Source organism: Acomys russatus, chromosome 20 (assembly GCF_903995435.1).
Source record: "Acomys russatus chromosome 20, mAcoRus1.1, whole genome shotgun sequence".
Taxonomy (NCBI): domain Eukaryota; kingdom Metazoa; phylum Chordata; class Mammalia; order Rodentia; family Muridae; genus Acomys; species Acomys russatus.
Window position 1 is genome coordinate 24257423 of NC_067156.1, and position 25028 is coordinate 24282450.

The 25028-nt window shown below is 46.3% G+C and overlaps 1 protein-coding gene across 1 annotated transcript in view; it reads right to left on the bottom strand.

Annotated features, from left to right (window-relative positions):
- Positions 1–3282: 3282 nt before the first annotated feature.
- The window catches only part of Dnajc18 (DnaJ heat shock protein family (Hsp40) member C18), a 28010-nt gene continuing 6264 nt past the window's right edge, over positions 3283–25028 (bottom strand). Inside the window, exons 4-8 of the mRNA XM_051163793.1 lie at positions 22703–22888; positions 18556–18665; positions 16794–16903; positions 11889–12061; positions 3283–3944 (exon numbers count right to left, since the gene is read on the bottom strand). Of these exons, the coding sequence (XP_051019750.1) occupies positions 3820–3944; positions 11889–12061; positions 16794–16903; positions 18556–18665; positions 22703–22888 (704 nt within the window). The 3' untranslated portion in view covers positions 3283–3819. The remainder of the gene's footprint in view (positions 3945–11888; positions 12062–16793; positions 16904–18555; positions 18666–22702; positions 22889–25028) is intronic.

Below are 25028 nucleotides of genomic sequence, written 5' to 3' on the forward strand. Positions count from 1 at the left end.
TGTGTCTTAACCTCACTCCCATCACAGTCTCTATTCTGTCATCTCAAGCTGTGAGCCACAGTGACAACAAGAACAGCTGTAGCTAAAGAGTTTTCACTGCCAGGAAATCTCCCAGAAGATGTAAGCAAGAGACAAAGCTTATTTTACCAATACACAGACAACATATCTAAATTATAAGCAAGGAATTAAGAGAATTAGTACCAAATCGATTAAACTATAATCTAACAGAAGCAACTATGGTTCTCTTGGGGAAACAAGATAAGAGTACTGTACTCTGCCAGTAATAAATAAAAGTGCCACCAGGCTATAAGAACAGACCATCAGTCGGCATGACATTAAGTGCAGATTGTCTCTGGGTCATTATCACAGCCAACTCAGTCACTGCCATGAGAGCCACAGAACTATCCAAGAGCGTCTAGGCCGAAGGGTTTGACCCTGTCACACCTGTTTCATGATGGTCCACTTTCTAGCTGAGGTTGGGAGAGCAGAGCTTTTATTTTTTCATGTCTAAGAACTTTCCACAAGTTTGTTTGGCTCATGGGTACATTTTACAATGTATGTTTTGAGACAGGGTTTCACTGTGAACTTGCTATGCAGAACAGGCTGGCCTTGAACTCAAAGTAATCCATCTGCCTCTGCATCCTGGGTGTTGCATTTAAAGGTGTATGCCACCATGCCCAGCACATTTTGCAAAATAAGTTCCCTGCTGTTCATAGGTTAAAGAGATTCTCAAAAAATTAGGAAGTCTGGGGCTATGCTCAGCAGGCTAGCATGCACAAAGCCCTGGGCTCCATCCCCAGCACCAGATAAGCCAGGAGTGATCTAGCATTCAGGAGGTAGAAGGAGGAGGATCCAAAGTTCAAGGTTGCAGGTGGCACACACCTTTAATCCCAGCACTCGGGAGGCAGAGGCAGGTGGATCTCTGAGTTTGAGGCCAGCCTGGTCTACAGAGTGAGTTCCAGGACAGCCAAGGCGATGTAGAGAAACCCTGTCTCAACAAAACAAGCAATGGTGGACTGGCAATGGTGGCGCACACCTTTAATACCAGCACTCAGGAGGCAGAAGCAGGAGTTCAGGAGTTCAGGCCGGCCTGGACTATAGAGCAAGTTCCAGCACAGCCAGGGCTACACAAAAATCTGTCTCAAACCACATCCCCCTGCCACTGCCCACTCCCACCCCCAAACCATGGTTTTTGAGGCTGGCCTGGTATACATGAGACCCTATCTAAAAAGAAGAGAAAAAATCATGTTCTGTAAAACCTACTGGTCCTTTCAAATTAAGTCTTGTGATGATGGGGGCAGCTCAGGAACTCAAGTCTTACTCTGCTTTCCACAGGAAGGCTCAACACACAGCCGAGGCAATGACTGAGTTCTAGAAAGAGTTGCTTTTTCTTTTTCTTTCTTTTTTTTTTTTTTTTTTTTTTCGAGACAGGGTTTCTCTGTGTAGCCTTGGCTGTCCTGGACTCGCTTTGTAGACCAGGCTGGCCTCGTACTCACAGCGATCCGCCTGCCTCTGCCTCCCGAGTGCTAGGATTAAAGGCATGCGCCACCACGCCCGGCTAAGAGTTGCTTTTTCTGCCTCTGAAGAATTTGTATCAAGAGTCCTGCTTTTTTGTTTGTTTCTTTGTTTTTCTTTTCTTTTTCTTTTTTCTTTTGGTTTTTCGAGACAGGGTTTCTCTGTGTAGCCTTGGCTGTCTGTTTCTTTGTTTTTCAAGACAAAGTTTCCCTGTGTAGCCTTGGCTGTCCTGGAACTCACTTTGTAGACCAGGCTGGCTTCAAACTCACAGAGATCTCCTTGCCTCTGTCTCCTGAGTGCTAGGATTATAGGTGTGGGCTACCACACCGAGTCTAAGGGTTCTGCTTAAAAAAACAAAAACAAAAACAAAAACGGGTATTTTGCCTGCATGTATGTCTGTGTACTAGGTGCATTCCATGCCTGTAAAGGCCAGAAGAGAGAGGGAGGTCCTTTGGAACTGGAGTTACAGAATACAGGTACAGAATATTGGGAGCTGCCACGTAGGTGCTGGGAATTGAACCTGGGCCATCTGTCCAGCTCTGGGAAGCAGTCCTGAAGGGACGCAGGACTGCCATGGGAGGGATGCACGCTGTAGGCCGCCGAGGTGTCCGGAGGACAGAGACATCCTAGGGGAAATCTGCTTTGCCATCCTGACTAGAATCTCCTGAGAAATAGGACAATCACATTTTGTACTTCCTCGCCTAGTCATGTGACCTAGGGCAACACTTCATCTTCTCCGGCCAATGTCCTGATTCATAAAACAGGCGATGCACCAGCTTCAGACTGCAAGGAGGCATCAATACAAAGCAAGAACAAAACAAAAAATGTGAGTGAAAGCCATTGCTTTGTAGTAAGCACTCCATAGATATTGAATGAACGAAAGATGAGCAGAGCACTGGGTCAGAGTGACTGCTAAGGCTGGCATTAGCTAAGGCTGGCATTAGCCCTCCATGCCGCAGGCAGGCTCTGCCCGTCCTACTCCTGCCTGAACCACAGCCTGTGGCTGCCTGCGCCTCCTCTTGGCTTTGACTGCTGCACTTCTGTGCACACTTGTGCTCATCACGTGACTTACAATCCTCAATGATGACTTAAAGGGGAAGGGACACAGAGGATCTCTCCACTCCTGAAAGGGCCTGGGGACTCTACCCTGAATCTCTGACAGTCTCGTATCTTACCTTCTCCCTTAACCCTGCTTCCTGCTGCTGAATTGCCACCCCCAACTGTTTCATAGCTCAACTGGTTGTTTGTTTGGGTTTTTTTTGTTTGTTTGTTTTTTCAAGACAGGGTTTCTCTGTGTAGCCTTGGGTGTCCTGGATTCACTTTGTAGACCAGGCTGGCCTTGAACTCAGAGCGATCCATCTGCCTCTGCCTCCCGAGTGCTGGGATTACAGATGTGCGCCACTGTGCCTGGCTCCTCTTCTCATTGTTTTGAGGCAAAGTCTCATTATGTAACTTTGGCTGGTAACTTCCAGGCTGGCCTTGAACTCATGAAGACTGGTGTGCCTCTGCTCCTGAGCGCTAAGACTAAAGGTGTATGCCACCATGGCCAGCCTGCTCCACAGGTTTTACCTTCTAGACCTTCTGAAAGAGATGACTAAGGAAATAAAAGGAACTTCACTGGGTGTGGTGACTCACACCTGTTACCCCAGTACTCAAGAGACTCAGGCAGCAGAATCGTTGCAGCTTGGACTATACAGTAAGTTACAGGCTAGTCTGAGCTACAGAATAAGCCCTTCTCTCAAAAAAGAAGAAGGAAAAAAAGAAAAAAGAAACAAATCAGGTAGTTTGCTAATGCTCTTGACTCAGCAGAGATGTGGATAATACTTAAGTATTGGCTGAACAGTTCGATTTCTCTATACTGTCCTTAGGGAATGGAAAACTGAAAATTGAGGGGGATGGTGACACTACAGCAGGGAGAACTAGAACTCTTGGCAGACACCATCAGTACTCGGAAGTGCACTGGCTAAACCGAGAAATGCCTAGGGAGTGGGCTTTTGCTGCAGACAGGATGAAGGGAGCAGTGTGGGTCTTCTCTGGGATGCCCTGACCTGCATTCACAAAGGGGCTGGCTCCAAAATTTACCATGTAAATTCCCGTGCACCTCAGATGAACTGTCCCTGCCCTGGGAGCCAAGCCTGGGGAAGAGCCGGATGGTGACAAGTGGCTCCATCTGCTGCAGCTCTGCCCAACAAAGTTAGCAGATAGTAGAATGCTCACCGGTTCCTAACTTGTATTATAAAGTGGAATTCGCAATGTAAATAGTAACAGGTAAGAAACCCCACCATGAGCAGGGCCAGTGTCCTCTCAGCCACCCCTGCGGAGGCCCATGAGCTTGGAAAGTTTTTCACAGTTTTCAAGTTTCATCGACTCCGCTTTCTGCCGAAGTCGCTCATCTCTGTACAACCCCGCCAGATTGGTCAGTTCTGACTCTGAAAGACACAACAGGTGATGGTGCATTAAGGCTGAGGGCTTCATTCACTTCCATTTACTTTCATGCCACTTTGCTCTGTTCCATGCGGGCAACCGCTGCCCCTCTACCCTAGAGGTACCTATCAGGCACTGCACCGGGTCGTGAAGTTCAGGCCACCTAGGAACCTGAGAGCCCTGCTGTCTCTGTGCTGCATTATAAAAGTACTAGGCTTAGCTCTTAGCAACAAGACATTTGGCACAGGCCGGGGAAGCTTGCACATGTGTGGAAAGAGGGGCGTGCCATGGCCTTGCTCCCGTGGTGGTGAGATGGCAGTTGGAGGGACTGGAGCCTGATGGCCTATTCCTGTCATCTGGATAAAGACAGCTGCTGCATTCTTCTCTGAGCACTGTGGGCTCGTAAGCCAATGTGACACAGGGCCTACTCTGGTAAGTGGGCATCTACAAAGGCCAGGCTGGCAGCTTTCCTCACTCCTTCAACACCTATGGGGGTCACCAACTCAAATGGCTCTTCCAAAAGTCAAATCATCTTGGCCCAGTGGCCTCTGTCTCTTTGACTAAATAAATTCCATTTTCTCCTCATGATGGAGAAGGACGTTCTATTTTTAACTGGGATATAATCTCTGCTGTGTTTCCAACTCCACGGTGGTTGGTCTAAGTTTTTATTCTCGCTTAAGCAGCTCCTTCTTCGTGGGGAGCCCCTGAAGTGCACCTTCACAGAGTTGTCGTGTGCACCACTTATTGACAGGGTAGCATGCTTGGATGGGCTTCATGGCTTCTGAAAGCCTCCAGTGGCAGGCAGCTTTTAAAGGACTATGCTTGTGAAAATGCTATTTTAATCATTGAAAAATGCCTGCCATTCTTAATCACCTTGCTGACAGGTTTTGTTTTTCTTGGTGGAACAAGATGCAGCTGTCTGATTAATCAGCAAACTCCCAGGGCACAGGGATTGACATGCAGCCTGGAGGAACAATGGGCATGACTTCTGAGTAAATTTCTATCAACACAAAACACTGCCTGACATTTCTGCTCACAATGATTCTAGTTACACCAAGCAGGGCTAAAGTGCAGGTGAAGTGCAGGACTCCACGGTGAGGGTGGATAAGCATGGCAGCCCTCCCTGTGCAGTGGGGCTTCAGGGACTGGACTCTGGCCAGGCAGTGACTTGGCAGGCAGTGGGTCTCCCAGGCTGCGGAACAATGCGCTCTCACCCTTGGTGCAGGTGCTCACAGTGCCTGCCTTGGCAGAGTCACCTTGCAAGTGATGGGGCTTTGTGGAGGATGGTGCACTGCACTCAAGTGTTAAGTTCTGGCTCCTTCGCCCCACCAGGTGCTCATTTCTACGGCTGCTTTGGCAGGTGGGAAGGCTATGCAGGAGGCCTCTGTGAAATCAGTCTGCATCTGGTTCCCACAGAGTCACAGCTACAGCAGTGTCCAGAACACACTGTGGTCTGTCTCCACTGGAACAATCTCCTTATGCCGGTGTTTTGTTTTTGTTCTTTGAGACAGGTTTCTCTCTGTAGCCCTGGCTGGCCTGGAACTCTGTAGACTAGGCTGGGCTAGAAGTCGGAGATCTGCCTGCCTCCCATGTGCTGGGATCAAAGGCTGCAGCGACCACCGTCCCCCCAGCTCTTTATGCTGGTTGGGTTTTTGTTTTGTTTTGTTTTGTTTTTGTTTCTGTTTTTTGTTTTGGTTTTTTCAGACAGAGTTTCTCTGTGTAGCCTTGGCTGTCCTGGACTCACTTTGTAGACCAGGCTGGCCTCAAACTCACAGTGATCCGCCTGTCTCTGCCTCCTGAGTGCTGGGATTAAAGGCATGCACCACCACATCCAGCTGTTTTGTTTACTGACTTTTATGTGCCTCATTCTCTGAAGTCTCATCCAGAAGGCATTAGACACTAGTGATTCTTTGTATTTTCTGTCCTGACAGCCATTATAACAAGCTGAAGAAAGATGCTTTTCATATGAAACCTGGATTGCTTTCACAAAGCTAAGTGAAAATAGGTCAGACAACCTGCTCTGGAGCAATGACCAGGCACAAGGTCAGCGCTTCAAGGAAATGTGTCCCAACCTGCTCTCCTTTTACCATGTCACAAGCCAAGGGTCTACTCAAACAGTATGTTATTTTTAACAAATTCTGTTAATGCTCAATAACTTTAAAATATTTTAAGAAGAGGGAGAGATGGCTCAGGGGTTAAGAGCACTGGTTGTTCTTCCAAAGGTCCTGAGTTCAATTCCCAGCAACCACATGGTGGCTCACAACCATCCATGATGTGATCTGATGTACTCTTCTGGCCTGCAGGCATACATGCAGGCAGAACACTGCATACATAATAAGTAAATAAATCTTTAAAAAAAAGAATAAAATAAAATAAAATAAAAATAAAAAACTATTTTAGGGGCTAGAGAGATGTCTCAAAGGTTAAGAGCACTTGTTGCTCTTGCAGAGGACCTGGGTTCAGCTTGCCAGCAATCACATGGTGGCTCATCACATCCATAACTCTAGGTTTAGAGGATCCAATGCCTTCTTCTGACCTCTGCAGGCACCAAGCACACATGTGGTGCAGACATACATGCAGATAAGACACTCATATGTAAAATAAAATGAATGAATCTTTAGAAAATTATTTTATGTATATATATGAGTGCCTGAGTGTAGGCCCGAGCCTGTGGAAATCAGAAGAGTGCTAGATCCTCTGGAACTGGAGTTACAGGCAGTTGTGAGTCACCTACACGCATGCTGGGAACTGAACCAAGTCCTTTGAAGAGCATTGAGTGCTCTAACCACTGAGCTGTCTCTCCAGCAGAAACGCTCACTAGCTTTTTGTTTTGTTTTCAACACTATATAACTTATAAATAAAACAAAGGAAAAAAGTCTTTTGGTAGCTGTGCACGGTGACACATGCCTATAATCCCAGCACTCAGGGAGGCAGAGGCAGGAGGATCTCTGTGAGTTCAAGATCCAGCCTGGTCTACAAAGTGAATCCAGGACAGCCAAGGCTACACAGAGAAACCCTGTCTTGAAAAAGAAAGAAAGGAAAAAAAAAAAAAAAAAAAAAAAAAAAAAAAAGAAAGAAAGAAAGAAAAGACAAGACCTTTTCTCTTTAACAAAAAGTCCCCTTCAATCATAACTACCCAGGACACAATCCCCTGGGACACTGCTGTTTAGTCTACTGTGCGAGGCTGTTCAAGCTTGGATGTCACCAGCAGTCAGGTGTCCTCTGTGGCAGGCACTGTGCTAAACTACACCCATATCACACAACCTCTCAGTAGAAAATGAATTCTCCTCCTCCCTCCACACACACACACTTCAAAGCCCAGGATTCTACCCCCTGTGCCATCCTGCTCATCCAAGGCCAAGACCTCACTCAGCTCTGCTGCACTGGGCCAGGAGGCAGTTCTTCCGCATTCCGCGTACCTCGCCCAGCACAGTGGCACGATCTCTTTCCCTGGCAGTACTTATATTATGCAGATATAGCCATGAAAGAGTACTCAGGACTACTATCATCCATAGTAAAGAATTACTCATAAAGGATCACCCTTATTAGGTTTTCCAAGGAAAAGCAAATAAAAGGAATAATAAAGACTTTCAAAGACAATGGCTAGCCTTGATACAATTTCCATTTGATATTTTGCCAAGAGTGAACTTTGTTCTCAAGTGAGTTTATTTTTACAACCTCGAAGTACTAAATTTAACCTTCCCGGCTGCACTTGCTGCTGTAAGCGGAGGGCAGATGCTGCCTGCTCTCAAATGGCACGTGGGTGGTGTGGAGGCTCACTGTGTTTAAATGCTAGGAATAGATTTTTATAGGTGTGTGAGCTGACGACCTCCATTCAGAACTGGTGAGTGGCACACATCAGGCTCACTCAGTGAATTTGTTTAGGAGTGCGCGCATGCGTGCGTGCGTGCGTGCGTGTGTGTGTGTGTGTGTGTGTGTGTGTGTTGTGTATAGTGTGTGTATATGTTTGTGTGTATGTGTGTGGTGTGTGTATGTGTATATGTTTGTGTGTGTATGTGTGTATGTGTGTCTGTATGTATATGTCTTTTTTGATCCTAGGACTTCGAGTATGCTAGGCATGCACTGATACCACTGAGTCATAGCCTCAGATTTTTTTTTTTTTTAATATTTTGAGATAATTGCCTAGGCTAGTCTTGAACTTACTTGGCAGCCATGGCAGACCCTGAATTTGTGAACTTCCTGCCTTGTTTCCCAAGAGATTACAGAATGGGATTACAAGCCTATTTTACCAGGTCTAGCTCTCATCAAATTTTTACTTGTACCTGCAGAAGGCCACAGGACCTCTGAACAGGCCTCATGTGGATGGGATCAAAAGCTTAGATGCCAATTTTAGTACAATCTTTAACCTCTTTGCATAGTCAGTCAGCATCTTTTTTTTTTTTTTTTCTCAAGACAGGGTCTCTCTGTCCTCGAAGCATAGTCAGCATCTTAATGCCAGAGTATAATATGGCACGTGTGCACGTGTGTATGTGTGTGGTACATGCACATGTGTACTTGTGTGTCTGAGGGTCTAAAGAATGCAAAATGCAGATTTTCATGTAGTTCTTTTTTTATTGTTTTGTTTTTGTTTTTTGAGACAGGGTTTCTCTGTGTAGCCCTGGACTGTCCTAGATGCACTTTGTAGACCAGGCTGGCCTCGAACTCACAGCGATACACCTGCCTCTGCCTCCCTAGTGCTGGGATTAAAGGTGTGCGCCACCACACCCAGCCAAAACCCTCTAATTTAACAATGAAATAGGTAAAAGGAACTTGGTCCTCCTGTTTAATTGCTCCTAATTAGAGGGCTAGCTAGGCTTTGTCCAGTAGAAACAGAGGGCAGGGGCAAGGTGTCCCAGGGAAAGGCACAAGACACCAACACTGATCTGTTATGCACACTCTTCATCAGCTCACTGATTTCCAGTATGAGAATCCCAAAACCCCACGTTGAGCATGCACTCTGAAGCCAGACTGTCCACAGCTCAGGATACAGGGTTAGTAAAACAGTCTGTTCCCCAGTGCCAGCAGTCCTGCAGAGGGAGCCAGGTGCACTCACAGACCACTAAAGCACAGTGCTGCACTAGCAGGGAGAGCAAAGTGCCTTAGGAAGACACTGGAAGAGTAGGCTGACTCAGCGGTGAGGGTACAAATATGTGACGGTCATCAAGGGCTCAACAAGCACCAGGACCAAAATAATTGTATCAGTACACACTTAGAGACACTCAGTAATAAGGTTTAAAAGATGACTTATAGTTGGCTTTGAAAAATATCAACCAAAGCCCAGTTTTCAAAGCCAGGATACAGTTACTGTGGTGTGTGTTTGTGTGTGTGTGTGGGGGGGGGGGCGGAGAATTAAAACAATTAAGCCTGGTGGCGCACACCTTTAATCCCAGCACTTGGGAGGCAGAGGCAGGCAGATCACTGAGTTCGAGGGCAGCCTGGTCTACAAAACAAGTCCAAGACAGTCAAGGCTCCAAACCCTGTCTCCAAAACAAAACAAAACAAAACTCAAAATAAATAAATTAAGCTATTGGCTGAGACAGGGCTACCTTTCCTACTAGCACTTCCCATAACAATAGGGCCTGTAAGCCAAGTAGCAGACACTGTGACCCACTGAATCCTGTGAGGGAAAAGAAGAAATATCCATTCTTTTTCATCCTACTGAAAGGCTAGACCTAAGAGGTCGCTTTTCCTCTATGTATCCATAGCAACAAGAAGGGGACATCAAACTCCATGCCAGTGGCAACAGCAACTACTATTTATTTTTCTTCTTTCATTCTCCTTCTCTTCTTCTTCCTCTTTGTCTCTCCCTCCTCTTTTTTTTTTTTTAAGACAGGGTTTCTCTGTGTAGCCCTGGCTGTCCTGGACTCATACTATAGACCAGATGGCCCCCAACTCAGAGATCTGCCTGCCTCTGCCTCCCAAGTGCTGGGATTAAAGGGGGGTGCCACAATACCTGGCTCATGCCAACAACTTCTAAACTTCTGATTTGACTAAAAAAGCTAGGCTGGCCAGGCGGTGGTGGCACACGCCTATAATCTCAGCACTCAGGAGGCAGAGGCAGGTGGATAGCTGTGAGTTTGAAGCCAGCCTTGTCTACACAGCGAGTCCAGGACAGCCAAGACTACACAGAGAAAACCTATTTCAGGAAAAAAAAAATCTAGGCTGGTTCGATCAGAGTGCTCTGAATTTAGAAACTGTGAAGGAAGCTAGGCAGCACTGAGAGCTTCATGACTAAGCTTGGGATGCAAAATGTGGCCAGTGACAAGTGAGGCTGGGGACCTCAAGACAGTGACAAGAAGAGCAGCAATTTGAATGCAGCAGGTCCCACAGGTGTCCTCTGACTGCCACACACACTTTGTGGCATATGCACACATTCTTGCACAAATAAATAACTGTAATTTAAATTTTTTTATTTATTTTTATTTTATGTACATTGGTGTTTTGCATGCATGTGTGAGGAGTCGGATCCCCTAGAACAGGAGTTACAGACAGTGGTGACCTGCCATGTGTGTGCTGGGAATTAAACCCAGGTCCTCTGCAAAAGCAGTCAGTGCTCTTAAGTGCTGAACCCCCAAATGTGATTTAAAAAAAAAAAAAAAAAGGCAGGCACTAAGATGGGAGAGCTAGTATAAACCTATAATCTAAGTCCTCAGGAAATCAGAAATTCAAGACCGCCGGGCATGGTGGCGCACGCCTTTAATCCCAGCACTTGGGAGGCAGAGGCAGGCAGATCGCTGTAAGTTTGAAGCCAGCCTGGTCTACAAAGTGAGTCCAGGACAGCAGCCAAGGCTACACAGAGAAACCCTGTCTGGAAAAATCAAAAAAAGAAAGGGGGGGGGCTGGAGAGATGGTTCAGTGGTTAAGAGCACTGCCTGCTCTTCGAAAGGACCTAGGTTCAATTCCAAGCACCCACATGGCAGCTTACAACTGTCTGTAACTCCAAGATCTGATACCCTCACACCAACACACATAAATTAAACTTAAATTTAAAAAAAAAAAGAAAGAAAGAAAAGAAATTCAGGACTACAGAGAAGCAGTCTAGAGTCTGAGGCAGGCAGATCTTTGAGATCAGCCTAGTTAAAGTGAGTTCTACATCAGTAAGCTATATGAGAAAGCCTCCCTGCCCCCCCTCCCCTGCCCCCAGCCCCATCCTTCCCCCAAGAGGGAGAAGAGAATAAAACAAGTAAATACAAAGATGCTTGAGTTTCATCGGGCATAGTGGTGCACACCTTTAATCTCAGCACTTGGAAGGCAAAGGCAGGAAGATTGCTGAGAGTTTGAGGCCAGCCTGGTCTACAAAGCGAGTCCAGGACAACCAAGGCTACACAGAGAATCCCTGTCTAAACAAAACAAAACAAAACACTGGTTGAAATCTAGCTGGGGGCGCTGGAGAGATGGCTCAGAGGTTAAGAGCACTGACTGCTCCTCCAGAGGTCCTGAGTTCAATTCCCAGCAACCACGTGGTGGCTCACAACCTTCTATAATGTGATCTAATGCCCTCTTCTGGCCTGCAGGTGTACATGCAGGCAGAACACTGTATATATATTAATAAATTAATCTTTAAAAAAAAAAGAAAGAAAAAAAGAAAGAAATCTGGGTGGGCGTGGTAGTACACACATTTAATTCCAGCACTTGGGAGGCGGGGGCAGGCAGACCTCTGTGAGTTTGAGGCCAGCCTGGTCTACAAATTGAGTGCCAGAACAGGACAGCCAAGGCTACACAAAGAAACCCTGTCTGTCTTGAAAAACCAAAAAAAGGTGCCTGAGTTTCTAACTTTTCCAGTCTTGGTCACATGTCAATAAATTCCTTCTTTGCTGTAGATTCTGAGTGGGTGCTTGTATCTGTATCTGCTCAAATAAACATGTGACCCAAACCAGCAGACTAGTGGGACCAGGACGATGGTGAGGGAAGTCGGGGCCAGCGGTGAAAGCCTGCTTGGCCTTACTTACTTTGCTGCTTCTCCTTCCAACAGCTTGTCTGGATGTAATCAATATAATCCTTCTCTATTGTTCTCTCCAGGTCACGAAGAGACGCTCCCCTGTAGGCCTTGTCAAAGTTCTTATCCACAAAGTAAGGCACCTGCAGGTTCTGCGTTTCTCTGGAAATGGTATAGCCCAAGGTTCTGAAACAGAGTGGCACCCGTCAGCTTGCGGTGTCTGGCAATCTTACTCTGGGCTCTGGCCTCTAAACACGATCGCCACCATCTCCCAACACATGTCATTCCACTAGCGCAGTAGGACACAGCCTTTGTTATGCACACCAAGCACGAAGCCTGATAATGAATTACCATGCAGCTTTAACATTTAGTTTATTCTTTACAAAGAGTCACCTGAGGCACCCTTATTTACCCTTTTCTGACCCTTTCAACCTCCTAACACTAGACAGGAGAGAAAAAAGGACAGAGAGGAAAGGGGCAAGTTTATCATTAACTGCTTCCTCTGATTAGGGGCACTGAGTTCCTTGGGACAAGTTTGATCCTTGCTGGAAAGTTATCTAATTTCTTCTTCTCTTTCTTCTAATTCTTTCTCTGTGTATGACTACTTAACAAACCAACAGCAACCACCCACCAACCAGCAACAGCCTACATCAGGGCTCTTGAATTTATATACCCTCTGAAAGTTCCCAGAATGTCAAACATCACAGAATTCCAGAAATTCCCTGCAGCTGGAAAAACCACACCCCTGCTAGAGTATGAGGCAAGCCACAGGTGCTGTGAAGCAGCCCCATAGCCCTGGAATTTAAAACAAAAACAAATTTCTATGACATTTCCGGGGTTTTATTTATTTATTTATTTATTTTAATTTCTTTCTTTTCTTTCTTTCTTTCTTTTTTTTTTTTTTGAGACAGGGTTTCTCTATGTTATCTTGCCTTTCTAGACCAGGCTGGCCTTGAACTCACAGTGATCCACCTACCTCTGCCTCTCGAGTGCTGGGGTCAAAGGTGTGTGCTACCACCCCAGCTTTAGATCTATTTCTTTATTATTATGTATACAGTACTCTGCCTGCATGTACACCTGCAGACCAGAAGAAGGCATCAGATCACAGTATAGATGGTTATGAGCCCCCATGTGGTTGCTGGGAATTGAACTCAGGACCTCTGGAAGAGCAGCCAGTACTCAACTTCTGAGCCATCTCTCTAGCCCTATTTCTGTGCTTTGTTTGTTTGTTTGGTTGGTTGGTTTGTTGGTTTTTTGAGACAGGGTTTCTCTGTGTGCCCTTGGCTGTCTTGGACTCACTTTGCAGACCAGGCTGGCCTCGAACTCACAGAAATCTGCATGCCTCTGCCTCCCAAGTGCTGGGACTAAAGGTGCGCACCACCACTGCCTGGCTTATTTCTGTGTTTGTTTGTTTGTTTGTTTGTTTGTTTTGGTTTTTCGAGACAGGGTTTCTCTGTGTAGCCTTGGCCATCCTGGACTCACTTTGTAGACCAGGCTGGCCTCGAACTCACAGTGATCCGCCTGCCTCTGCCTTCCAAGTGTTGGAATTACAGGACTCCGCTACTGCACCCAGCTAGAGACAGGCTTCTTCTGCCCTGGACTCCTTCTGTAAACTTGGTAAATTCTGTAAACTGTCAAGGCAGGAAAGTGGCCAGACCCCACCTCCAGACCTCTGTAACTGTCACAAAGGTCATCTCCAGACCCTCAATAGAACCCATCCCGGATTATGCTAATTTGAGGTGAAAAGTCTGGACAAAAACCCATTAATCTCTGAGCAGAAGAACCTACCAATCCCTGGGCTTCCCACAAAACCCGACCAATCCCTAAGCAGCAGAACCCACTAACCCCTAAAAAGGAAAGCCCACCAATCCCTGAGCTTCCCAAGCTCAAGACTTGAAATCCCACTTACTAATTCTCACTCTGGAAATCTCTGCCCTAGAAAGCTCTGTCCCATAAAAAAAAATTCTATATAAAGGCTATGTCTGCCTAGATCCCTGCTGCCTTCTCCCAGAAGCAGAGGCAGCTACTCCGGGACTCTTCCCTCCTCCCCTGGCCTCTTTCCTCTTCTCCTGGCCTCCTCCCTCTTCCTCTGGACTCCTCCCTCCTCCCCAAGACTCCTCCCTCCTCCCCTAGACTCCTCTCTCCTGGACTCCTTCCTTCTCCCCTAGACTCCTCCCTCCTCTCCTGGACTCCTTCCTCCTCCCCTAGACTCCTCCATCCTCCTCTAGACTCCTCCCTCCTCCTCTAGACTCCTCCCTCCTTCCCTAGACTCCTCCCTCTCCTCCTGGATTCCTCCCTCCTCCTTTGGACTCCTCCCTCCTCTCCTGGACTCCTCCCTCCATGCCATCTGTAATCTCAGCACTTCTCCAGCCAGGTGGGAAGCAGACAAGAGAACTGGCTGGGAGCTCATAGCCCAGCTAGCCTGGAATATGCAACACAGTGGAAGAAATGAGGGAGATCCTGCCGTAACATGGTGAAAAGCATAAACTAACTCCCAAAGTTTCCTCTGACCACACATGCACTAGCATGCCCATGCCCATTTGTTTATTTGCTTGTTTTATTTTTTGAGACATGGTTTTATTTTATAGGCCTGGTTGACTTGGAACTTGTTATGTAGACTAGGCTGGCTTTGAACTCATGGAGATAGGCTTGCTTCTGCCTCCCAAGTGCTGGGACTAAAAGCATGTGCCATCACGCCCAGCTTCCCCCCCCCCCCCCCTGCATGAGTGGCAGGTATATGTAGACCACAACTCCTGTGAAAGTTCAAGGACAACTTGAGAGACCCTGTTCTCTCTTTCTATCATGTGGGTGCTGGGGAGCAAACTCAGGTTGTCAGGCTTAGCAGCAAGTACCTCTTATTTGCTGAGCCATCTTGCCAGCCTCACACTCGGCTATACATACAAAACAAACAAATACATAAGAGGTCCTGGCTACTTAAAAAAAAGAAAAAGAAAAAGCCAAGCCAGATGCAGTGGGATGCACATGCAGTCCTGGCATCGGATCTGGTGGTGCACACCTTGCAGTCCTGGCACTTAGAAGCTGGCAGTGAGAGAACCAAACATATGAGAGCAGCCTGAGATACACAGCAAGAAACCAGCCAGACTTCTCGGTGAGAGATTCCTCGAAAAACAACAACAAAAACCAAACTGGAGTTTACTTTTCTTTCTTTCTTCTTTCTTTTGTTTTTTTGAGACAGAATCTCACTGTGTAGTCCCGGGTGTCTTAGAATTCATTTTGTAGACCAGGCTGGCCTGGAACTCACAGAGATCAGCCTACCTGGAGTTCACTTATCTAAAAGGTCTAAAGTGTTACCAGCTGGTGTTCTTTTTTTTTTTTTTTTTTTTTTTAAAGATTTATTTATTTATTATGTATACAGTGTACACCTGCACCCAGAAGAGGCCACCAGATCTCATTCTAGATGGTTGTGAGCCACCATGTGGTGCTGGGAATTGAACTCAGGACCTCTGGAAGAGCAGACAGTGCTCTTAACCTCTGAGCCATCTCTCCAGCCCCTCCAGCTGGTGTTCTTGATGCTCACTTAGGAGCCAAGCTTTGAACAAAGCAACTAAATGTACTAAATGGAAAAGAGGAGGAGGAGGGGGAAGAAGAGGAGGAGGAGGGAGAAGAGGTTCCTGTCAGCGTTTATATAATCTACATGCCTGAACAAGCATTATAACAAATTTTGTTCTCATTGGGTGATGGTCACACACACCTTTAATCCCAGCACTAGGGAGGCAGAGGCAGGCGGATCGCTGTGAGTTCGAGGCCAGCCTGGTCTACAAAGTGAGTCCAGGACAGCCAAGGCTACACAGAGAAACCCTGTCTCGAAAAACCAAAACAAAACAAAACAAAACAAAAAACCCTCAAATTTTGTTCTCAGCCAAAGAAACACAATAGTATAGTTTGACCCTGTGCCCTATGGGTAACAAATGCCCTCCTTGCAATTTTTAAAAATTAATCTTAATTTTATGTATATGAGTGTTTTGTCTGCATGTATGTCCATGAACTATTTGCATGCCTGGTGACTGCAGAGACCAAAAGAAGGCATCAGATCCCCTGGAAGTGGAGTCATGGATGATTGTGACCACCATGTGAGTACTGGGAATTAAACCTGTCCTCTGCAAAAGCAGCTAGTGCTGTTGACCTCTGAGGAATCTCTCCAGCCCCTCCATAAAATAAAAAAAGGCCAGGCATGGTGACGCATGCCTTTAATCCCAGCACTTGGGAGGCAGAGGCAGGTGGATCACTGTGAGTTCGAGGCTAGCCTGGTCTAGAAAAGTGAGTCCAGGACAGAGAAACCCTGTCTTGAAATACCAAAAATAAAAATAAATAAATAAATAAAACCCACTAAGTCTCAGTGCCTGTCTATTATTCCAGACCCTCTCATGGCAACTGCCCTCCCTCCTTTCCTCTTCCTTTTCTCCCCCCCCCCCCCGCCCCCACACTGTAGCTCAGGCTAGCCTGCAATGATGGCAATCCTCTGCCCTGCTTACTGCTGGACTGCAGGTAGAAGTCAGCACTCCTGCCTTCATTAGAGTCCTTTCTAACTCCACCATGGTGACAAAGATTTGCTATGCAGCTCAAATTATTAGGCTGACTCTTCTAAGCCCATTCAGATGGTTTTGCAGTTGACTAGAGGGGGGTCACTGTGTAGCAGGCTAATCTCTCTCCCACAGCCACAGCCTCATAGCTGGGCTATCCCTTTTAGTTTAGGTTAGTTCTTTCCAAGTGCCTAAATGTAGTAGTCGTCCTCACCTCCACGGAAAACACTAGAGAAACTCTGAATGACTAGCCCTGGACACATGAGATCAGCATTCTCCACCGTGCAGGTTGAGAGGAACTGTCAGCATGAATCAGCAACACCTCAAGTCTTTCATCTTCCAGGCTGTTACTAGGGAAAAAGAAATAGGCAACTTACGATTTATAGAACAAGCTGTACGGGGGGTTAGCAGCCAGCAGCTGAGTGACGACAGAGACGATCACAATCACCAGAACTGGAAGCAGCTGAATAAACGCAGAATACGGTGTCTGTAGAAGAGAAAGGAGAAGGGCCTGAGAGTACAGACATCCACAGGAAATGGGCCTGAGAGTACAGACATCCACAGGAAATGGGTTATTACTGTACTGCACAGGAATGGCCACAAAGCCAAGGTTTGCCAAAGGCTGGATTTCAACTTAGAAGCCAAGCCAACAACATATTTTCTCTCTGCTGAGAGGCTAAAGGAAACACCTCCAACCTGCACTGACTGTCCATAATCCCACTGTCCCTTACACCGCTAAGTAATTCTGCTAGATAGGGCTGAGCTAGTTGCTAATTGCTAGTGCTAAACCACACTTACTATGCCACAGCTGTCCAAAATTGAAGACATCTGTCAGAGGTAATCACATTCTTCCTTGGCAATGCAGGGTCAAGGTTCATCCCCCTCCCTTACTAAGTACTGTTTGGAGAAAGGACACAGCCTCTCAGGGACTGTGATGAGAGCCAGCCAGAGGCATAGTATTTGTTGTTGCTTTTTTGTTTGTTGGTTGTTTTTCTATCTAGCCTTGACTGTCTTGGACTTACTTTGTAGACCAGGCTGGCCTTGAACTCACGGAGACCCGCCTGCCTCTGCCTCCCGAGTGCTGGGATAACAGGCGTGTGCCACTGTGAGTGCCTTGTTGTTTTTTGAATGTGTACATGAAGGTGAGGCCACCAAGATAGCTCAGCAAGTCAGAATGCTCGCCACCAAGCCTGACAGCCAGGGTGATCCCAGCAGGACTTCTTGCCTTTTGAGCTTTCTGAGCCTCCCTGGGGTTCTTACTTTACACCCCTTTAAATTCTGAACGTTGGGCTGGAGAGATGGCTCAGTGGTTAAGAGCACTGACTGCTGTTCCAGAGGTCCTGAGTTCAATCTCCAGCAACCACGTGGTGGCTCACAACTATCTTTGATGCCCTCTTCTGGCCTGCAGGGGTACAATCCAACTGTATGCATAATAATAAATAAATCTTTTAAAAAAATAAAAACATTCTGAATTTTTTGTTTGTTTCTTGAGACAGGGCTTCTCTGTGTTGCCTTGCCAGTTCTGGAACTCACTCTGTAGACCAGGCTGGCCTCCAGCTCACAGAGATCCACCTGCTTCTGTTTCCTCAGTGCTGGTATCAAAGGTATGCACCACCACCCAGCTAGTTCTGAATATTTGTAAAGAAATTCTTATTTTCTCTAGTAAACAAAACAGCTCAATCAAGATAGCCCCATGGGCTGGAGAAATGGCTCAGTGGTTAAGAGCACTGGCTGCTGTTCCAGAGGTCCTGAGTTCAATTCTCAGGAACCACATGGTGGCTCACAACCATATATAATGAGATTTGGTGCCCTCTTCTGGCGTGTGGATGCACAGGAAGGCAGAGCACTGTATGCTTAATAATAAAAATTAATCCCAGCATTTGGGAGGCAGAGGCAGGTGGATCTTTGTGAGTTTGAGGCAAGCCTGGTCTACAAGTGAGTCTGGGACAGCCAAGGCTACACAGAGAAACCCTATCTCGAAAAACAAACAAACAAAAATCTTAAAAAAAAAAAAAAAGGCTGCTACACAAGCTAGGCATGGTGAAGCAGGCTCAGCACAGCCCCATATGAACAGGTCTCCTCACCCCCATAGAAGCAGGCTCAGTATGGCCATGTGTATGATCTCCGCTCCCCACACACCTGAGGTTTGTCTTCTTCCTCTCTCTTGTGTGTCTGTGTCCTCTCATAGCGATGCCGCCTGCGATAATAGTGACTGTCATCTGTCACGTTTGAGAACATGTGAATATTGCCTGGAAAAAGAGAGAGCGAGGGAAGAGTAGGAGGGAGAGAGAGAACTTTCATGAGATTGCAATTTCTTTTTTCTCCTTTTCCATGTCTTGCTCCCAGTGAAGCTAAAGATAGGGCATCTGTTTATTGTGCCCAGCGGAAAAGCATGGCAGTAGGGGAGCCAAGGGAGCCAACGGGGCACGGGATGTACAACACTCTACTGACTTCAGGGGAGAAACTCTGAAAGGCCAGAAGACAGAGAGAGCATTTTAGCCACAAATCCTATGGGACATATTTTTGTCTGTTTCTGTGGCCAGTACTAGCAACTGGGATCTTTTTTTGTTTTTGTTTTTGTTTTTCGAGACAGGGTTTCTCTGTGTAACCTTGGCTGTCCTGGACTCGCTTTATAGACCAGGCTGGCCTCGAACTCACAGCAATCCACCTGCCTCTGCCTCCTGAGTGCTAGGATTAAAGGTGTGCGCCACCATGCCCGGCTAGCAACTGACATCTTTAATAGCCACTCATATAATTCAGTGTATAGGGCTGGTGTGTACTGTATGTATGCAGTACCCATGGAGGCCACGAGAAGGCATCAGATTCACCTGGGATGGCTGTGAGCTGCTGTGTGGGTGCTGGAAATCAAACGCAGGTCCTCTATAAGTGCTCTTAGCTGCTGAGATGTTTTTATGTGTTTTTATTTGTTCTTTAAAGATTGATTTGTGTTATGTTACTGGGTGTGGTTTCACACACTTCCTCCCCGCCCTAGACAGGGTTTTTCTGTGTATCCCTGGCTGTCTTGGACTCACTTTGTAGACCAGGTTGGCCTCAAACTCACAGTGATCTGCCTGCTCACCAAGCCTGGGGGTTCCACAAACTTTTAATCCCATCACTCAAGGCAGAGGCAGGCAGAATTCTGTGAGTTTGAGGCCAGCCTGAATTTGAGTTCTGGGATCCAGGCCTAGATAGAAACCTTGTCTCAAAACACAACAACAAATGATTTATTTGTGTGTTTATTTTATCTGCATGTATGTATGGATACCACATGCATGCCTGAGAGGTCAATCCCTTGGAACTGGAATCACAGATGTCTGTGAGCCACCGTGTGAGCACTAAGGATCAAGCCTGGGTCCTCTGGAAGAGCAGCCAGTGCCCTTCGCCACCAAGCCCCAGCTCCCTTTTTGTTTTCTGATTTGTTTTGTTTACTTTGAGACAGAGACTCATGAAGTCCAGCTGGTCTCAAGCTTGCTATGTATTGAAGGATGACCTTGAAGCTGGACATGGTGGCGCACGCCTTTAATCGCAGCACTCGGGAGGCAGGCAGATTGCTGTGAGTTAGAGCCCAGCCTGGTCTACAAAGCGAGTCTAGGACAGTCAAGGCTACACAGAGACCCTGTCTTGGAAAACCAAAAATTAAAAAAAAAAAAAAAAAAAGATGACCTTGAATGTCTGATGCTCTTGCTTCCTCACTCATCAAGTGCTGGTATCCACACTATACATAGTATATACCACTATGCCCAGTGATTCATTGGAACATTTGAAAATTAATTTGTTCTATGTGTATGTATGTTGTCTACATATATGTCTGTGCATCATATATAAGCTGTGCACACAGAAGCCAGAATAGGGTGACAAGTCTCCTAGAACTGGAGCTACAAATGGTTGTGAGCCACATGGGTGCTGGGAACTAAACCTTTGTCCTTTCAAAAATTGACTCTCACACGAACTCTGGTGCCCCTTTTCTGACCATGTCCCCCAGATGGCGAGGCCTGGCGTCACTCAGAGGAAGGATAGCTAGTTATCAAGAAGAGACTTGATATTCTGAGAGCATATATAGGGGGAGGAGGTCTCCCTCAGTCACAGACATAGGAGAGGGGAGAAGAGAAGAAATGGGAGGGAGGGAAGAATGGGAGGAAACAGGGGAAGGGCTAATAATCAAGATGTAATATGAATAAATTAATTTTTAAAAAAAGAATAAAAAAATATTTTTTTCTTTTTCTTTTCTTGGTTTTTCGATACAGGGTTTCTCTGTGTAGCCTTGGCCATCCTGGACTCACTTTGTAGACCAGGCTGGCCTCGAACTCACAGCGATCCGCCTGCCTCTGCCTCCCGAGTACTGGGATTAAAGGTGTGCGCCACCATACCTGGAGACCTTTGTCCTTTTCAAGAGCAGCCAGTGATTTTAACCCCTGAGCCATCTCCCTAGCCCTTAAAGGACTTTTAAAACTATTACATTTATTCATTTATTTAGTCTGTGTTTACATATGCGTGCACACGTGTACATGCATGGAGGTCAAAGGACAACTTGCCAGAACTGTTTCTATCCTTCTACCTTGCAGGTCGCAGAGGTCAGACTCAGGCTTCGGGTGTGGTGGGATGAGCACATATAACACACACTCACTTCCCTCCCTGATTTTATCTTGTCTCCTCCTATTTTCCCAAATAGTGTTTGTTTTGGGGAGAGGCCTAACTTTTCTTTGTAATTGCAATTTTGTGATGACCTTAATAAAGACATTTTGCTCTTGATCTATAAACCATTTACAAAACCTAATCCGAGGGGCAAGCCCTGAGGTGACTTTTCTCACCCATGACAAGCCCCATTAAAAAAAAAAAAAAATCATGAAAAACAATTAGTAAAAACAATCCCTCAGCCAGGCCTGGAAATGTAGTCTATTATCACATCTACTTGAAAGGTTGAGATAGGAGGACAGCAAGTTCAAGAAGACTGTCTTGGGCTACACAAGGGTTTCAAAACCAGCCAGGCAGCTAGGGCACTTAGATTCTGCCTTGCCTAGAATTTGTGAACACTGGGTTCAGTCTACAGTGTAATATGTAAATATAGTTTTTCATATCAGTCCCATTTTTCAGGTATGTGACTAAGATGAAAGAAATGAAATGATATAGTCAAAATTAAGCACAGGCGTAGGCTAGAGACTTCATCAAACTCCCATTCAGTCTACTCCATCATTTATTTATTTATTTATTTATTTATTTATTTTTTGGTTTTTCGAGACAGGGTTTCTCTGTGTAGCCTTGCCCATCCTGGACTCACTTTGTAGACCAGGCTGGCCTCGAACTCACAATGATCCGCCTGCCTCTGCCTCCCAAGTGCTGGGATTAAAGGCGTGCGCCACCACGCCCGGCTCTATTTCTTATTTTTCTTTTTTTTTTTTTTTTTTTTTTTTTTTTGGTTTTTCGAGACAGGGTCTCTCTGTGTAGCCTTGGCCATCCTGGACTCACTTTGTAGACCAGGCTGGCCTCGAACTCACAATGATCCGCCTGCCTCTGCCTCCCAAGTGCTGGGATTAAAGGCGTGCGCCACCACGCCCGGCTCTATTTCTTATTTTTCAAGACAAGGTTTCTCTGTGTAGCCTTGGCTGTCCTGGACTCACTTTGTAGACCAGGCTGGCCTTGAACTCACAGAGATCTGCCTGCCTCTGCCTCCCGAGTGCTGGGATGACAGGTATATGCTATCATGCCCGGTATCTATTCAGATCTTCAAACAAACAAGTGTTAGCAAACATGCATAAAAAATGGTATAAAAAGCCAGGTGTGGTGGCACATGCCTTTAATCCCGGCACTCGGGAAGCAGAGGCAGGCGGATCGCTGTGAGTTCGAGGCCAGCCTGGTCTACAAAGCGAGTCCAGGACAGCCAAGGCTGCTACACAGAGAAACCCTGTCTCAAACAACAACAACAAAAAAGGTATAAAAATTCATACTTTGTTTTTATGATACGGAGAAGTTTATTATATGAGCGTGGGAGAGCAGGAAAGGGGGAGGGGCACCCCAGACAGAGACAGAGACAACAAAAGAGAGGAAGAGAGGAAGAGAGGTAAGGAGAGGAACAAAGAATCATAGCTTTAAGATCCCAGCTTTGGGCTGGAGATGGCTCAGTGGCTAAGAGCACTGGCTGCTCTTCCAGAAGACCCAGTACCCACAGCACTCACAAATGTAATTCCAGCTCCAGAGTGGCCTTCTTTTGACCTCTGTCACCAGCCTCACATAAGGTACACAGACATACATGCTCGCAAAACTTAAAAAAAAAAAAAAAAAAGATACTAACCTGATGGGAAATGTCCTCCGAAGAACACATTAAATAGTTCTTCTGGAGAGATGTCAGCTTCAAAATCTCTGTAATAATGATAAGATCTGGCTCGAGGCGCAGTGAACGTCACCTGCTCATCTCCATACGCATCATACCGGAGTCTCTTGTCGGGATTGCTCAGGACTGCGAAGGCATTTCCTATTGCTACAACCAACAAGAGGCAGCACATGAGCACATCTCTGGCTGTGGCCGAGGATTACCATGGCAACAACATCCACTGCAGCAAAGGCAAGACGCCCAGAGTTGAGGCTAGACAGCCTCACAGAGTTCCCTCAAAGGACTTGCCCCAGAGATGGTGTTCAGTCTTGATAAACAGGAACAACTAGGAACTGCTACTGAACTGGGAAGTAGCCCTTAACTAGGGGCTCTTGAGTCACCCCAGCTGTCCTGAGGTTGGGACCCTGTCCCTAACTCTGAGTGACAATAATTTCAGACATATTGGAGAAATGCTTACCATTCCTATTATTCAAAAATGGGCTTTGGAGGGAGCAAGAGAGATGGCTCAGAGTCAAGAGCACCTGTTGCTCTTGTTTTTGTTTTTTCAAGACAGGGTTTCTCTGTGTAGCTTGGCTGTCCTGGACTCGCTTTGTAGACCAAGCTGGCCTCAAACTCAGAGATCTGCCTGCCTCTGCATCTCAAGTGCTGGGATTAAAGGTGTGTGCCACCATGCCCAGCTCACTGTTGCTCTCATAGAGAACCCATGGTCAGTTCTTAGCATCACAATGTGTGTCTTACAACTGCCTGAAACTCTAGTTTCTGTGATTTTGACACCATGTTTTGACCTCTAGGACATATGTACATACAGTGTGAGCACAGACAAATAAACACACACATGCACATAAATACAAATTATTTAAGGGATGGAGCTGCAGCTCACAGGTAAGAAGCACGTTTACCTGTGAGGCTCAGGATCTGCCAAGTGCGCGCACACACACACACACACACACACACACACACACATATACCACACACAGATATTCCGTGCACTCTGTGACGCAGGTGCCTGCTGGTATCAACACAACCATAGACACAGTAGGAAAGAACACTTTGTTACGATTCTTCTTCAAAACTATTAGTGTTTGCATCAAGAAATCAGCTAAATAGAAAAACAGAAACACACAAATAGGGTTGCTTACATGCACACACACTCCTTGATTTTTTTTTTTTTTTTTTTAGTTTTTCAAGACAGGGTTTCTCTGTGTAGCCTTGGCTGTCTTGGACTCACTTTGTAGACCAGGCTGGCCTCAAACTCACAGCGACCCGCCTGCCTCTGCCTCCCGAGTGCTGGGATTAAAGGCGTGCGCCACCACGCCTGACTGCCTACACTCCTTGAAAAGCAACAGATTTCCCAAAGAAATGGCATTGGTGTTTGAGAAGGACTTCCATATGAAGATGAGAGAATATGGGGCTGGACAGATGGCTCAGCCATCAAAGGCTGGGCTCACAACCGAAAAAACGAGAGAATGTGGGCTTTCCACACGTTCTCTAAGCAGTGCTGTGAGAACCAGAGGTACAACAGAGAAGCTGGCCTCATGGTATACAGGCACTTTTAAAAAATGTTTCTGTTTTTTGTTTTTAAATCAAGACAGGGTTTCTCTGTGTATCCCTCGCTGTCCTGGACTCACTTTGTGGACTGGACTGGCCTTGAACTCACATTGATCCACCTGCCTCTGCCTCCCAGAGTGCTGGGATTACAGGCATGCGCCATCACACTCAGGGACTTTTTTTTTTTTTTTTTTACAAAGGTTGTTTTTTAGGTGGGCATGGTAGTACAAACCTTAATCCTAGCACTCAGGAGGCAGAGACAGGCAGATCTCTTGTGATTTCAAGGCCAACTTGGTTTACCTAGTGAGTTCCAGGTCAGCAAGCACTACACGGGCATTTTCTCAAGCAAACAAAATTTATTTCCTTTTATGTGTATGGATGTTTTGACTGACTGTATGTATGTGTACACATGTGTGCAGTGTCCACAGAGACCTGCAGAGGGTGTTGAATCTCTTGGAGCTGGAACTACAGACAGTTGTGAGCCACTGTGTGGATGCTGGGAATTGAATCTTGGTCCTCTGCAAGAAGAGCCAGTGCTCTTAACCACCGAGCTATCTCTCCAGCCCCAAGAATAACTTAAAATTTTCTTAGGTACCCACAAGATGGCTCAGTGAGTAAAAGCATTCCTCATCTGGCCAGATAACTTAAGGTCAATCCTTGGAACCCACATGGTAGAAGGAGAGAACCAAATTCTGCTAGTTGTCCTCTGGCCTTTATATATCCACACACCCACAGAAAT